This window comes from Melanerpes formicivorus, unplaced genomic scaffold (genome assembly GCF_026170545.1).
Source record: "Melanerpes formicivorus ecotype bairdi unplaced genomic scaffold, bMelFor1.0.p_v2 SCAF_17, whole genome shotgun sequence".
Classification (NCBI taxonomy): domain Eukaryota; kingdom Metazoa; phylum Chordata; class Aves; order Piciformes; family Picidae; genus Melanerpes; species Melanerpes formicivorus.
Window position 1 is genome coordinate 11,948,741 of NW_027142369.1, and position 17,354 is coordinate 11,966,094.

Sequence of the window (17,354 nt, forward strand, 5' to 3'; positions counted from 1 at the left end):
CCAATGTTCATTGTATGCTGCAGGGCTGTGCCAACGTGGGATTTACTGAGGAGAAATGGACTAAATGTCTATGCATGGCCACATAGGCTGAGACAAGGCACTCACACTACATCATGAGTCAGTGTCCTGTGAACAATTTAGCCTTTTATCAGTGCAACTAAGAGCCTCAAACCCTGTTAGACCATGCGGTCTAAAAATCTAGCGTGGACTATTCCAAATACAAGACAATATAGAAAATGCACACAGAAGATGGAAGAGGAACTCTAACACCACCCAGAGAGTTTGCAGAACTTTGTAGGATAGTCTGGCAGCTTCAGGCCAAAAAGAGAAGGAAGGGAAGGGAAATCAAAGGGACTGGGTGTATGTGAGGTGGCAGAAGGAATGTGCTTCACTACATGCAAAGCAAGAACCAACCACAAGAACAAGACCCAACTGATTTGTTTATACAAGGAATGTAGAAATTAGGCTGAAGGTTACAGTCTACCTAGAAACAAGGTGATATGACAAGTACAGCTCTTATCAAATTGTAATACGAAACCTTGGTGTTACCTATCGTATAGTAACAGCCAGCCTGGGGCCTGGAGCAGTCTTCTGCTAGCACTGAACTCATGTCCATGAGGTAAATTGAGACCCTCACCCTCAGCTTGATATCTGAAACTGAAGCAAGACTCAGACCTATTAGGCTGGCTGCCTGTGAATGTTTCTTACAGAGCAATAAAGTTCTGATATTTAAAGTCCTGCAAATTTTAAACATATAAAAGCATTAAGTTAATACACTTTGTTAATTAAATACTTATTCCAATCCATTATGTAAATTTCATTGCTATTATTTTCAATAAAAACCTTATAAAATCAGCCTTCTTTTCTTTAATTATTTTTTTCCCCCTGAAACTGAATTCTGATATATTGCCAGTCTCCAGTTCATTACTATGCGTCAACAATAACCAAAAAAGCTGAAGATGAGCATTTAAATCTCCCAAATAAACAAAATATGGCAACAACAGCAAGTGACCACTTCAGGGCACTTATAATATCAAGTAAAATATACTGGGCTTCAGAATGATTGTGTCATTTGATATTCTTCAGGTAATAGACTCCCACTATATATATGACAGGGGTGAGCACTTCAAAACAAACAAATTACTCTTCTAGAGGAGTACTTCTGAAAGGCTGCTGGCTTTTTGGAAAAGGTAATTTGGATAATTAGGAAATGCAGTATAAAAAAGCTCATCTCTCAAAGACCTGGATGCCAGCCATGTCCAAATATCTTATTCCTACTGTCTAGAACTTAAGTCTAGGGACTCCACAGACTTTTGTAAAAGCAGATCAGAGAAGATTTTCTTTCCTTAAATGCCTTTTTTTTTTTTTTTTTTTTTTTTTAATGCTGGTAACATACCTCAAATTATTTGGGTGAAGTAAATTATACACATAAATTGTTCCTTGTTATAGTTTATGGGACAAGATTCAAGTTTCAGAGGGAGATGACTGTTCTCATCAACTTACTCTTGATAGTCACAAGCCATCAGCAAACTCTGACATACTATGACAGAGTAAAAAGCCATGATGTAGCTTCTCCAAGATGATAGAGATTCAGCAGGAGACTGGACACACACTTCTACTACTAAGGAATAGAGGTAAAGACAAGAAAACATATAGCTAATTGTATTCACTTTATATTCACTCTACTGTATAAATAAACTCACTGGTCTAAATGCCTATTCAGCAAACTTTTAATCAAAGACAGGTCTAAGTGGTTATAGAAAGGTTTTCCACCCTGTTTAAAAGGATTAAAAATGTGGCTACCAAATATTTTCCTAAAGTAGAGGATGAACACCAGAAAAAGCTGCTAATGGGAAAAAGAAAATCCTTCTTGTGGTTGTGTCTCATAAACAGGAATGTTGAAAGGCTGCAGATCATTTTAAGCTCTCCCACTTTCACTAAAAACACTGGAAATTTTGCACTAAAATTGGTAAGTACAACTCAGCTTAATAAATCTATGAAGATGAACTCTAGTCCTGCAAACTCACAAATGAGAGCCACACACCTGCTGCTCTCAATGTGCAGCCTCTCTTCTGTACATAGGGATAACTGATCTACTTCTGTCAGTACCTGTAAACAATCCTTCTTGCTACCCTTTGCCAACTTCACCTTCATTCCTGCTGAATGGCACATCAGAATAAACTCTTACATTACTTTAAAAAATGCTGAAATCTAAAATTGACATCAATTAAATGATTTAACTGGGCTGCAGGCTTCCACATCTTCTAAATTAGCCCATGTAGATACTGTCTGATTAAATTCAGTCACAGTGGGCACCTTAAATTAGCTTGACATTCCTATCTGAACAGCTCCAATAACATTCAAATTTATTATTACATGTCAAGATTTTAAAACTTCCATACTTTTAAATTAACACACAATGCTAAGCAGAGGTGTATTATTTTTTGCCTTCAAGAAAAAATACACTACGATGTAAATTTCTAATTAGATAGGCTAAAACATGCTTTTCATAAACTTCAAGATACAAAACCAAGGGATACACTTCATGCCCCATGTTTGCTCTATTAATGTGAATTAAGACTACCAATCACTCATATTGTGAACTTCAAATTTTTCACCCACAGGAAATATTCCCTTATTTTGCCAGACAACTCAGTAGCTGCAGTTTTTAAGCCTTAAAGGGATGGGGCTGAACCTTTTGAAAACACAATTTTGCTCCAGGTCACAGGAGACAGATTAAGCTCTTTCATCCTCCTCAGGTTTAACTTGTATAGTTTATGACAGAATCCTGCTAGCTCTCCACCTCTAAAGATTTCCTGGGAAGGTAAACATGAAGCAATAGCATACAGGCTCATTATCCCTTCAACTCATACAGGCTAAAACCAGCATAAAGATTTCATAGAATCACAGAATACTTTGTGTTGGATGGAACTTTTAAAGATCATGTAGTACAACCCCCTGCAGTCAGCAGGGGCATCTTCAACTCGAGCAGGTTGTTCACAGCCCCATCCAACTTGTCCTTGAACATTTCCAGAGATGGGTCATATACCTACTACTTCTCTGGGCAACCAGTGACAGAGTTTCACCACCTTCTGTATAAAATGTCGTCCTTATATCTAGTTGGAATCTTCCCTCTTTCAGTTTAAAAACATCATGCCTTGTACACACAAGGCCCTGGTATTTTAGCCTATAGCATCCTTAAATTCTCAGAAATTTACCAACAGCCTATCCTGTATTTCACAGTACTGTATCAGGGCAGAAGATACAAATACATTTGCTCCTGTTGACTTGGTTTTCCCAAAGTTTAGCATCCTCATCAGTCCTGAGTTCTCTTGAAAACTCCAGACCAAGTGGCCTCTAGGGAACACTGTGGCTGGAGCCAAGCACATGCTGCTTTATCTTGGAATCTCAAAATGCAAGGGGGAAAACAGTGAAAAGGAGGATTTTTTTTTTTATTATTATTGTGACTAAAAATTAATTAAGCACTCAATCTTCCATTTTAATTTAACTAGTCTGAATGGAAGAACAGATGGAGGCCAGAGAGGTTCATAGATCAGTGACAATTTGACAAGCTTTGAAAACAGGTTGTAGCAAACCACTCATACACACACACACGATGCAATTGCCTGTTTTATTTAGTGGAATCACTTGTGTAGATTAGAAATAGTTCCAATTCCCATTTGCTCCAATGCAAGCCTCCACCATCGACAGGCATAACGTGGTTTCTTCAACTGATTCTAAAACATAAACCCCTCAACCAACCAAACCCAAAACACCACCAAAACCAAACGACCAAACCCCCCCAAAACAACAAACACAAAAAGCCCCCAAACAAAACATCAGGGGGAGGTGGGGGGGGGGGGGAGGAGAAAATAATTACCATCTCAAAAATTAAAGTGAAATTAGAAACTAAGTTCACACATTTTCTTTGGGACCAGGAATCTGTACATAGTACAAAATAGACATTTATTGAACTTTCTGTAAACACACAGTTTGAATTGTGTAAAACTGTAAGTAGTGGGTGAACTATGTGGAGAATAATTTATTATATATTGTTATACATTCTACTTAAGGAAAATAGTTATGCTCTGGTATATTACTCTGTTAAATTTATAAACTCCATAATGAAGCTGAGTAATCTGCAAACATGCTTTTCAAGCTTAAATCTCTCCATTCGTAACACACATTTATACAAGTCATCAATGAAAAAAGTTACACTTTCCACAAAATAGATATAAAGAGGTCATGAATTTTCTAAAAAGACAGGCACAGCATGTCACTACAAACCAGACTCTTATGAGACGATGTGGAGTCAATTCTGTGAGGAGACAGGTAAAAACTCTCTAATTCAGCATGTTTGTACATGGTCTTAGTAACAAGACAGATACTAGAAACCAAAATCTGTGCTTTGAAAGATTAGAAAGCAGTCAGTTGTGGAAATCAAACCTCAGATGTTGCACATATCCATTACTCCCTGGCTAGGAGAATCTAGGCTTTTGCCTCTCATTAATCCTTCATCATTGGTAATTTAGTTTTCCGAGTAGCGAACTACCTGGCACAATTTGTCAAGAACATTAGCATAATTCAGCACTTACTCCAAAAACTAGATTCCTGGCACCAAAGAGTTAGATCTAGTTAATAAATACAACTTAACTCTTGGTACTCAAGGTCATTGTGAATCACACCATTGGCAAACATTTGCTAGGAAATCCCAACTTCCAGCATCAAAGAGTTGCATGGCATTAACCCACAGAATGGTACCTGTGCTAACAGGTACTGCAGCATCTCAGGTACTGGGATCTCTCTTGTGTAATGGCCATCTTAATTTAAGCCTGGAAATTTCACATTGCAGCAGACTCACCAGTCTGCTAACAAACACCCAGCAAAATAAGAAGTTCTCCTAAAAAAAGTGTGACAAAGATCCTCACAGAAGGTTCATCACTGGACATGGAAATTGCACTATGCAAATTCCACACATTTATTCCTAGATTTTTAGTCTCATTACTCTTCCATCCTTTGTAGGTAACTCATTTTGGGTTTCACCTTTTTATTTGTTCTTTATGGCTAAAAGCACTATATCAAAGACTGAACCTCTTAAACTGTGCCCTTCTGATGCTTTATAAGAAGAAAGAAGAAAAGAAAAAACCAACCCACTGACTGACATGTTTAAAGAATTATGAAATTGCTATCCAATTAATCTAACATTTTGCTTTACCATTACTACCTTCTTCCCCTTGGCTTTGAAAAGCTTTTTTTCAAAACAAAAATTGAATGAAGACTACATTTATTTTTCATTCAAAGGGCAGTGGGACAGCTAAGGTTCCAACAACACATGCCAACTGTATGTTGTGAATGAAATTCCATCAAAGTCAGCAGAATGTAAGGATAAGTATGTGCCTGATTTTCCTATGACTGTCTTCATTTCCTCCCATAGTCTGTGCATGAAGACTGCTTCAGCCTGAAATTGCAGCAGTGAAAATGAAACCAGCTACTCAGGCTTTCCACTGCTCAGACTGGGTTGAATTCAGTTATGCAAGTGAAATTAAACTCTGAACCTTAATCTATAGGCATTGACAGAAGTTAAAGTATGTAATGCTTTATGGCCCACCAGTCTCAGTTTTCTCATTTTCCTTCTCAAGGGTATTTCTCAAAAGAAACAACAATGGCACCTCCTTCAAGTCTGGAGTCTCACTCACAATGCATGTAGAGTTCCACCTGCTTTGGCTGTGAAAATGCCACACTCCCACCAACAAAAGTGAATTTCAGCTTTGGTTTGGTGTTACTGAGAAGAGCAGATGTAGTGCTCTTACAGGAAGATGTTACTGTCTGACTCAGCTCTCAGCCTTGCAAAGAAATGGCTGGTTACACAGTAGTAAGGACCATTGGTTTTATCTTCCTTTCCTTGGGTGGGGGGAGAGGGTGGTAGGAAGGAAAAAAGTAGAGATCTAATGATATTTCAAAAAGTATTTGAGCAGGAATCAGTAAAAGTGTAAGAATCTGGCTAGCCATAAAGCAATATACAGTCTAGAAACTGACCTCTTATCCTCCCCCCTCTACTGAAGTTTCTCCAGTTCCAGAATTATTTCATAAATTCTGTAAGAGGCATTTTTAAAGTGAAGCCCACTTCTCCAAATTTTGTGGTTTCAAAGGCTAAGAGTTTTGGTTCTGCTGCTGCACTTAAAGCAAGCTTCCCCCAAAACCCTTTCCTGAAACACTGTCGACACTCATGTTCTCTTCGCTTCGAAGCAAAGACTTCTTCAGAAGCATGTCTATGCAGCAGTGGTAAGATCTAGTTTATTGCTACTCAAAAGGAACATTTGGTAAAAATGTAGATAAAGCAAGGAATACACAGAACTGTGGTCACTATAGGGAGCAACTCTGGCACAACCAGGAGATTAACCTCCCAGCCACTTGGTTTTGGTTTTTTTTTTTTCATGTAATAATAGGAAAAGTATTTGTAATTTTTCTGGAAAGAAGTTTTCAGCAGGCAATAATGCAAACAACCTCCAGCATATTGTATGCTCTTTGTTTCCACTTGGAAAGTATTTAGCAGTCCATGAGAGGAAAGACCACCTTTAAGTTCTCCTGCAGCTTCCTGACCTTCTGTGAATAAATGCTACCGTCCAGGTGACTGCTACCTCATTTACAAAGCAATGGTATTCAGGAAAATAAGACTCCAGAGTGCTTCTCAAGCCTGGGTCTGCAGAGACCTGCAGAGTGTTCAAACAAAAGACTGGATTATCTGATGGGTATTTCACAGACAAGGTCAAACCCCAGAATGTTTGTTACTTTAAAATGTTGTTCCATTTTTAGAGCTTATAGCAAGAATTTTATGCTCCTAGAAATTCATGTGCAGAGCCTCTTTTTTAACACTTGAAGATTTAAAGGCCTTATCCAGCCAAGTGGAGACTCACTGTATTGGTATATAAAGACTCATCCCAGACATGTAGCAGTAGGAACAAGGAGCTATCCTAGTTATCTAGATGTTATTGTCACAGCTCATGAACTGACAATTGCATTGTCTACAGAAAAATGTCAGGTATGGCTTTACAGAGTTTTGTATTTCTGAAGTTCTGCAAGGTACATCAGGTTTATATTAAAACACTGTATTTGCTAAATGAGCAGAAGGGTAGTATTTTACTAAAGGCTAGCCTGGTTCAGACACAGACAAGTTCAACCATCAAGAAATTTAAATATACCAAATCATCTGTGCATAAAAGCAATTCAAGAAGGTGCAGGTAGAAATAAAGGTGAACTTCTCAGTGTGATGAAATCCTGGTGTACACTGCAATAAGGTAAGCTGCAAGAACTGTATCATTAACCTGATTGTGACAGCCATGCTGACTATCCCACAGGACAGAGCTATAGATGTTTAGAGAAAGCAAACAGAAGTTTGTCAGCATGGAACTCATAAGATGACATCAAAACCAAAGCCTCCTGATTCCAGTTCTAAGAAAGAATGTTTATGTAAGCAGAATGTTTGTCTTCAGTAAAAAGTGAAGATTTGCAAAGGCTTCAATACTCTATGCAGGTCAACTGTTTACCTGTGCCTAGGGTGTGGTTTCCCAAACTGTGTCAGAAGGGGAGGTGCAACCATTCCTTTGCTCTTTTCCCATCTACCCACTCTGCATCCTGCCCTTGTGCCAGCACCCCATAGCTGGGTTATCAATTTACCCAGCTGTGACAAACTCATAGCAATAGCTGAGTCCCACTACCAGTCAATCATGAAACCATGTCCTTAGTTCCTAAATCACTAAAAATTTAAATGCAATAGGAAGTCTACCCTATCCCACTGTATCAAATCAAGATGGGATTCTTCTCAGGGAATCAAATGAAGTGAAAACTGGCCTCCAATTTTGGTTAAATCACCTACTTGAGTCTGAGCAAAACAGCTCAGTTTAACATATAGTACTAAGACAGTAGCAGCTCTGCCACAAACAATTTAATAGGTGCTGAACTCGATTTGTCATAAGTACATGTTAAAATGATTAGCTTTGGCACCTGCATGCATGATCAGGGGAAGTGCTACCATTACTCATCTACTGTTTAATATTCATCAGGCACCTTGCTGCTATGACACAACCTAGGATTGCAGCGATTCAGCAGCGTTTAATGACAAACAGATTAAATTTCTCTCTCAGATTCTCACTTCCACCAGAAGATTAAAACAAATGATGGCCACACATCAAGGTCTTTGCAGTGCTGCATCCTGGCTAAGTAATAGCAAGCCAGCTAAAAGACCTTAGCTTCATAGCTTGTATGGGACCTGGGGATTTCTGCCCCACCATGTGTAATGGGGACTATCAATATGATGGCTTCACAAAGCCTTGCAAATCCAGGACTTAATGTAATTACATATGGTTAATCCAAAATTGGTTTCAAAAAAACATTTTAGAAGCCTCTGTCTTGAACACTATTTCAATGCTGAATTAGTGAGGATTAGTTGAAACAGTTGTCTATAAAGCAGTACAGGTATTCTTCCAGAACGATCAGTGAAAACATTTAATCTGACTGTAACACAACTCACAGAAACTGAAGCCAGTGAAGCTGCCAAACGTAGAAGGAAAACAAAGTTGCACAGCATACGAAGCAAAGTAGCTTTACAAATGTCATTGCCTTTTAAGAACAAGCAAATTGGGACCATCCTATTTTAACATGTATTTAAAAAATACATCTTTTTAACATCACACAATTGTCATTTTTGTCACACAGGGATCTTTTTCCAAGAGGGAAATAAATAGCAAACACCACCTAAAAAAAAATTAAAACACAAAAATTGCTGCCTTGCCCCTGAGGTGCTAATGTTTATAGCATATAATAAAAAAAAAAACGTTTCTGGTGCAAGAAGGAGATGCACAAAGGTGCAAAAGTGCCTTTTCCTTTTCAGAGCAGTGAAAAGTACAGCTTGCCTCTTTTCTAGGATGCTTTACCTACTTAATTTGTGTGTTTTGTAATCAAAATCTGTATCTAAAATGGCAGTGTATGCATACGAATAGATTCAGTGCTCTGACCTCAACACGCTGATCGTAGGCGGGAGAGAGAAAGGCCTGAAATAGCCTTTCTTCCACTACCCTCAAACCTGGCTACATCACCTGTAGCAACAGGAGAATTATTTTCTTTCTAACCTTTAGGAGACCTCCCCAGGAGAGGCATCAAAGAGATAATTTCTCAACTGAGACCGTTTAAGTGATTATGGTTTGAAGTATGGCTTTTCACACCACAGTTTTGCTTCCGATTGTTAAAGTTTAAAAGTCAAAGGTTCCACAGTCCAGTTCAAGGTTTTGCAGTTTCCAAAACTAAACTTGAGTCTCTATGAAAAAAGGACAGAACTTTATCTGCCTAATCCTAAATTAGTCTTAGGTTTTTGCACTAATACGCCATGTATTTATATTAAATATGCTTGTTAATTAGGTGCCTGTGAAGCTATAACTTAACATTATTATAGTTTTGCACTCTACAACAAAATTAGACATTTTAAGCATTTATTCATAGGCAGGTAAGGAACTGGTTCTTTAAGCAAAAATTGCTATAAATTTATAAATACAAATAGTGCTTAGGTTTTCTTCATTCATGCTTGAACAGATTACAAACTGAATACAATGAAGTTACGTTTAAGCACCCCACATCGACAAGAGGGATAAAAGAAAAGTTTGCTGGTATATACTATACTTAGTTCCAAGACACTATAAATTACTTTTTCCACTGTTCAGTGTTCCCTAACTCTGCATTAGTTTTAAGGCTATATATACAAATATGTATATTTCAAAGTTAGGGAAAGACAAATATAGCAAAATGCATTGTACTACATTTTCCTATCAAAAAGTAATTATACACCAAGTTCTGATTCTGTTTAACTGCAGTAAATGTTACAATCTACTTGTTGTACTGATTTTCCTTTTGGGGGAATCTGCCTACTAAATGAGTAAACTACATATTAAATACAATATTCCCAACCAAAAAGACGATACAAGGTGCACAAAACAGCAGTTTTGCAAACACGACTGACTCAAACTTAATTTTCCGTATGCTCAATGGGAGAAAGCTAAGCTTAAAATTAGTTTATTACCTTGTAAAATTTTAAATTAGAATTTTAAACAACAAACAGTTAAATATTGTCAACATGCTATATCTCAAATCACAAGTACTGTTTAACCACTAGCCTCTCATTCTAAGTAAGTGGGTCAATTAAAAACACACACCAGAAAATGTTAAAGATTGTCAGGCTTTGACAAATGTATTTTTATCAAACAGTAGGCAAATTCAAATCGATGCACATCTTCAGTGGGGAGGAAAAAACAAAACCACCAAAAAGCCTGAAAAAACCCACGCCTGTAAAAAATAGGGTAACAGATTAATCCCACATCACCCTCTAGCATATGGCTATGTCTTGGGCAATAATCAAAATCCTTCCCATTTTAAAAATGGGCTACCAATTAATAAAAATAGTCTTCCACAAGTAAAAGATCCTTTACAATGGCACTGACATTTTCAAAGGCAGGAAAAAAGGAATTACACATTTATGGATAAATTTCTTGTTTGTTAAATCAAGCTTTATTGATAAAATGGAATTCAAAGTATTTTACTTGGAACAGCAGCAGACCCAGCCAATCAGGATTGTAAAAAATGCTGCAGACTCCTACTGTATGTAGAAAGCTGCCTGTTCATGCTCAGTGATTAGTAGTTTCAGGTAAGGGTTAATGAAAAGAACAACAAGAGGTGCAAAGAATCAAGGCATTCTAATCCCAAGGTTGGTACATGTATGAACATGATACTATTAATGGGGCATGACTCCCACTGAAGTAAAAAAATCAGAACTCCCTCTAACTTGATGTGAGAGCAGGAGTGCATCCAAGGAAATGATACATGTTTGTTGAAGAATGTGCACTACCCAAGTTATTTTTCCATTGCCAAGCAAATTCACACACTGTAATTTCTAGTAAATCACCCACAAGATCAGCTTTCATGTAAAACAAAGAAAAATGATCTTTACAGTTTTGTGCACCTCTTGAGCACCTAGCTGGCTAGGCTGCTGCTCCTTGCAATCCAAAACCACAACATGAATTTAAAGGGATATATATTGTTGCATCACACAAGCCAAACATTTCTTCTAACCTTTATAGTGATTTAAAGCAGTTCATAATTAAATATGAGCATTTTGTACAAAGACAATTGCACTTTACAAAAACAAAAATCATACAACATAAATTGCTGGAGTCTGATTTACAACATGAATTATGGTTTGAAATCACGTTTACAGAAGTCTGTTTTACAAAAAAGATCAGTTCCTGGGCTAGACGTCGTACTGCTGTAGTCACTCTCACCAACATCATATTCCCTTCTTTAATTAAGGTTCAGGATGGATGTTAAGAAGGGTCACTGAGGTTGGGCTGCACTTTCATTTGAAGGGTGAAACGTGAACTCCACAGCTAGATGAGCAGTTTTACCACATATCATCAGTTGAGGCAGAATCCTTAAAGAAAAAAGAAGGAACCCTTTAAAGTCTGGACAGCCCACAGTTACAGCAGTTTCTGGATAATCCAGACTGAAAAGGGTAGAGACTTAAATCATTTTAGGAGTCTGTTTTCTCTCTCCTTTCATAAATAGCACTTAAGAAAAGTACCTAAAACCTACAAATTAATGAAGCATTAGTACCCAAGACATATCAAAAGCCAACCAAATGTTTTGTTACAGTCTGATCAACTCCCAAAACAATATTCCAGGGGCATTATTCAAAAGCATTCCCAGAGCAGTTAGAGGCAATACAAAAGGCATACACACTCCCATTAGAAGAGCAGGATGTGCCTCATGCCATTTGTTACTATCATCACTACCATCTTTTCTGTTTTCAGCCCTCCCTCGCAGCTTAGGAAAATACAGTCATCAACTGACAACCCATTATAAATCAGGTGAATTTCAACACTTATAATTTAAGGCTAGAAAAGAGTAGTTTGGACAACTGTAGGAAACCCTAATTTTGGATGGCAATAAAACCTCAAGGAGAAAGTAAATTAAAAAAAAAAAAGTATGTAAGAAAAAATTTGGAAGCAGAGACAGTGTACTCTAAATCACAACTGTGTGGCCACACTACATGGCATTAGAACCAGGCAAGCAACACCTGAGTATACCTAAAATGCTGTCCACTTCAGCCCACAGGCAACAGTGGATTTTGTTGAACTACCACACTGCTGAAAGTTTAGCTGGTTCTTGCTATCAGTTAAAAAAACAAAAATAAAAAAAATCCTAGTACACATCAAACATTTAATGCCAGTGGTTTCTGATCTATTTCACTGTGTCACGTCGGTTTCCTTTTCTCCTGCTCAGATTGTTCTACATTCAGCCTTCCCTAACTGCTTTATCGGCTGGGCACGCAGGTTAACACCATTACCAAGAATGGGACCACAGCTCAGTAGGAGAAGCAACAGCTAAGCAAGTAGCACAGGCATGAAAGCAAACTGCTTCCATACAGCAATCTTTGGCTGTTTCAGCATCGCCTGCTACCTTCCCATAAGTAATTAAGGGCCACAATGGGCATCAGCAACATTCATGCTGGTGCTTCCAGAGCTACACTTCCCTATCATTACCATGACTGCAAGAGGTCGAAATATTGCTCTTGTATAAAAGCATTGCCTTACTGATTGCTTTGAGTGAAAAGGGGCTAATTAAGTCTCTAGCGATGCCACACATGACAGTTTCTTAGCACTAAAGTTCTGCACCCTTCATTCAAACTTGCACAGAGAATTTATTACAAACCATAAAGAACAGTTGGCACGGAGGTGTAGTAAAAAAACACAATAAAATCACTAAAATTACCCTTTGCAAAAGTACCGCCTCCAGCTTTTGTTTCAAGACCAGAAGCAGCAAAGTAGAGCAATTTTATCAAAGACCAAAATGGCTGAATTTGTTTCAAGTGCAAGGATGAAAAATAAAAGCAGTCGTGAGTAAAGATGCAGGAACTGCATGCCAGTTATTCAGTATGCAAATTGCTGTACCCAAGTTGCCAACATCATCACAAGACAAAGAAGGTTGTGTATGGTACATTTGTAAAATAGGAACACACTACAGAATGTGTTTTGAAGGTAAAGCATCTTCTTCCAGCCACTATTTTTTAAATTTAATCTAAAGATATAATGAGCACTACCAAATAAACTAGCACACAGTTCTTCCTGTCTGAATGCATTTCATGTGTCACATCTAAGCACATACATAATTTTCACTGATAGGTAAAAATCGATTTAACTCCTTTATGAAGTACTTTTGGGACAGAACACTGTTTCCAGTAATGTAACAATTTGAATCACTGTTCATATTTTAGAGGTTTAGGGTTTTTTCCCCTGATAGTGAATTCATGTCACTGATCACTGACATACAAGAATCTAAACTGCATGCTTGCTGTAAAAATGTTTAGAAGTGCTCACACAGTCCATTTGGAAAGTTAAAATATCCTTAAAGCTTATAGTTGCATATCTGTTTAACTACAAGTATAGCCTTTTTCTTCTTGTGTCTGGGGAAAAATGTCTCCTATAAGAGGAGAAAAAAAGACTATAGATGACTCCTTGCAACACTTAAGCAGAAAAACATTTGGAAACCCAGGCACTGAAATTCCAAAGGACAAATGAATCGACCATAGTGGAGTTTTAAGACTGTGATCAACAGAAGGCAGCATAAAGTGAATAGAAAGCGTAGTCCAGAGTACAACAGGTTCTTGGTGTTGTTTCTTTGAGGAAAGGAGTCTTTTACCAAGAATCAGCAATATGTTTCTTTACAAAACAGCCAGAATACTTGGCATAGATGGAAAGATAACACAAAAGAGAGGATACTTACAGTGTCATCATTCCTGTAAGGGTTCAGTCTGTTATAAACGGCTTCAATCACACTCCGTCTAGAGCAAAAAAACCCAAAAACCAGCCATGAGATTTTAAGGTTGTGTCTTTTTTAAAGTCAAATTCCCTAAGTACAACTGTAATTTTAAAAGCAAATGTGAAAGGTTTTAAATTTACAGAATCAAGTTTACTGCAAGTTAGCACCAAGTGTTATGAAACATTGAACTGCAAGAAAAACAAGGGTGAATACCACAAAAACAGACAACCTGACATTCAGATGAGGCTGCAATGCTGCTTGGTGTTGCAGTTTCTCTTTGGTCTGAAAATGGACAACAGAAAACTTGATGGACAATGGATGGCGTGGTCCTTTGTGTGTCTGATGAACACTGAAGGGATACTTCACCAATTACAGCACAGTCATTTTCTGGATGCACAAAAATGGCATTCTGAAGTGTATTTTTATTTGTACTAGTCTGAAATGTAAAAATTATTTCAGAAGCAATACTCTTTGACAATAATATGTCAAATACTCTTCTCCAATTTTTCCTGGAAAAAAGGTAAACTGCAAACCACATTCCTACATACCATACCTTTGACTGAGAAGCATTTCTTCTGGTAAAAATTATTTAAAAATTCATTTACCTTGCCAGTTTCCTTCCTTTTTAAGAAAAAAATTGCTTAGCCCATTTAAGAGTTTGTAACTAACTTTGGTACCTGGGATTCTCAGTTTTTCTCATATTGATAGAAATATTGGTAGGGAATGCATTGATAAAACAGTAATAGAAAAATTGCAAACAAAGTCTAAAGCAGCAACATGATTTTAAAATTTATTTCTTTTTTACACCAGGTTAAAAAAAGTTTTCTTGAAAATTGACACTCAAAAAAAACCCCAACAACTTCAATATGAGGCTGAAGGAAGAGGAAGCCTTTGTCTTACCCAGCACATAAAGAAAAAACTTTGGAGGACAAGCAGGAAGGAAAGAGGGGATTAAATAGAGGAATTAACAGATTGGCCTTTAAAAACAATTTTCTTCCAGATTCCCTTCTGCAGAACAAAGTGTAATGAAGTAGCAGGCTACAACTGCAATACAAAACAAACTTCAAAGAACAGTCTTTTAACTGCTCACAAATGCATGCAGAGCAATCACAAAGGAGTGCCTTAGAAGAAAAAGCAGGTGACAGCCTAGAATCATCCCATAGTACTGAAAAGTCAGGAACTACCATGCAGCACTATAAACATTGTAGTGAATGGTTATAGGGCACAGAAGAGGCAGCTGAACTTAAAGCAATAAAAACAAGCAATTACAAATTAAGTACATTGCATGTATGAACTGGGAAGTTTCCCTTATCTTTCATGAAATAGGTATCTTTGTCTCCAAATGAAGGCAGGTTTCTTGAAAGGCATTATTTTCCTTCTAAACTGGTAGGAGTACTTCTATTTATGCTAACATGCAATTAAATCCATACTTCCTTCAAACCCAGCTCAAGCTAGCATCCCTAAGTCACAAAATCCCAAGGAAGTCTCTTCATTTCCTCAAATCATCAGAACCATGATGGCACTGCTAGCAAAAGGAGACCGAGGGGAAAAAAAAGGGTTGTTTTTTTTTTTTAAATAAATTTGTATTTCATATTGTATTTCATTTCAGTAACTGACTCATCTGATACTTCAAACTACAGCAACACATCCTAAATAGATGCTACTATATATAAAATTGCTAGCTCCCCTTTTCCTAGTCAAACAATTCATGAAGAACTACTTTGTTTTGTAGAATTCATCTTTACAGTTTATTACCATTTACTCAATGACATATCTAGAGTCTTCATGCTTTAGCATAACAATACAAAACAAAATCACACTCCAAAGGGCTAAAAATGTAGTCTGTACCATATGTGCCCAATCCATTTTAAACACAGGAAAGCTTCAGGAACAATCTTTTCAACCAAAAAGCACAAGGGTTGCCGTGCAAACAAGATAAGCACATTGCCTCCTTAAAGACTCAGTGTCGGTTTGACAAGCCAGAGCATCAACACTGAAGGACAAAGCCAGCTTATATAAAGCTGCAAATTTAACTTTTCCATTTTTCTTTCTTCATAGACTTCTACCTAGTTTTCAGATTTGTCACAAGCAGAGAGATACAAAAGCAAACTTTTAAATAATAACAACATTGCTTTAGTTACAGACGAGAAAAGAAAGCTGCCAAGCAAAACATCATATGCATTTAATTTGTTGAAGTGCAGAACTTACATCCAAGTAAGCACTAAAGTCAGTACATTATTTCTGCATCTTCGTATGCAACCTCCCACCCAGAACACCCAATTAACCACCCCCCCAAAAAACCCAGACATATTCAGGCCACCCTTAAAAAAGCCTCAATCCTTCCCAAAACTACACTTTGACATTTAATCCTTTGGGTCCTTTTCAACCACAACAACTGAGTAATAAAACTGCAGAACAGATCATCACCTTTTGTCCTGTATCCCTCTTCCCTCCCCCCACTTTTAAGAGTGGCCTTATAGTTTAGTTTCAATTTAAATAAAAAACCACATTTACACTGATATGAACTCACTTGCTTGCCAATTCACCTCCCGGCGGGAGGTTTGGGATGCTCTCAGTTGCTAACGTACGCATCACGTGGACTAAGTCTGGGACTCCTTCACCCTGCTTCTTTATGATCTCTGGGAATCAGAAGTACTTTTTTTGTAAGTGCAGTCCAAATTTAACTTAAAAAGATTGAAACACTCAGTTTTATAAAAAAGGCAGCTTAGTTTCTGTTAATATACATTATAAAAAGAGATGACAGACCGTATTTAACATGGCAATTTGCTTCTGTAAGAGAAAGAACCTGCAACAGATTTGACAGATATCCTGCTAGCTGTTAACATGCACACTGGTTCTAATAAAAGTGAGAAAAAAAATTCTTTTATGGATCTCCTGATAAACATTAAATAACAGAAGATGTAATATCTTCCCAACAAAATGCCCTGGGCATCAGGCAGATATTAACATCAGCTTTAGCACTGCAACAGAAGATGAAAGATTATTGCCATCATAAAACACATCATATTTTCAAGAAACAAAAGGTTAGACATAGTAAAAATAACTCTTGTGGCTGTATGTCTATTAGCAAATACTTGTACCTCCCAGCATTACAGCGACATGTATGTTTTAAGAACTATTACATGTAAATTAAAAGCCAGGGACATCACATCTAACAGACAGTTCCATCCTTGGCTCACTTAAGTAATATGTGAATATTGGGCAGTTATTTAAAGGTGATCTGCTTCAGTTTCCAGGTGAAGAAGATCTGTAACTGTAGCCACAGTCATGTTTGCTAAGAAATTAATTCCTTAACTTTAGTCTTAAGCCTGGCTTGGGGGTTAGGTTTTTTCCAAGTCATAAATACACAGTTTTATTTGAACTCAAGAGATTTCAGACAACACCACTTCTGAAGAGTTGCTCTTTAAACAGGAATTTTAGGAAATTTAAAGAACAAGCATGTTTTTAAAATGCATCTCATTCGTTTCTCTGTAAAG

At 37.3% G+C, this 17,354-nt stretch overlaps 1 protein-coding gene across 4 annotated transcripts in view; it reads right to left on the minus strand.

Annotated features, from left to right (window-relative positions):
• Window positions 1–3,949: 3,949 nt before the first annotated feature.
• PPM1A (protein phosphatase, Mg2+/Mn2+ dependent 1A) overlaps window positions 3,950–17,354 on the minus strand; it is a 34,547-nt gene continuing 21,142 nt past the window's right edge. For 3 of the 4 annotated variants that reach the window (XM_068148955.1, XM_068148954.1, XM_068148953.1), the window contains 3 exons: window positions 16,388–16,496; window positions 13,822–13,879; window positions 3,950–11,470 (listed from right to left, as the gene is read on the minus strand). In XM_068148955.1, coding sequence (XP_068005056.1) covers window positions 11,441–11,470; window positions 13,822–13,879; window positions 16,388–16,496 — 197 coding nt within the window. In that variant the 3' untranslated portion in view covers window positions 3,950–11,440. The remainder of the gene's footprint in view (window positions 11,471–13,821; window positions 13,880–16,387; window positions 16,497–17,354) is intronic. The other variant, XM_068148956.1, reaches the window with a different exon arrangement.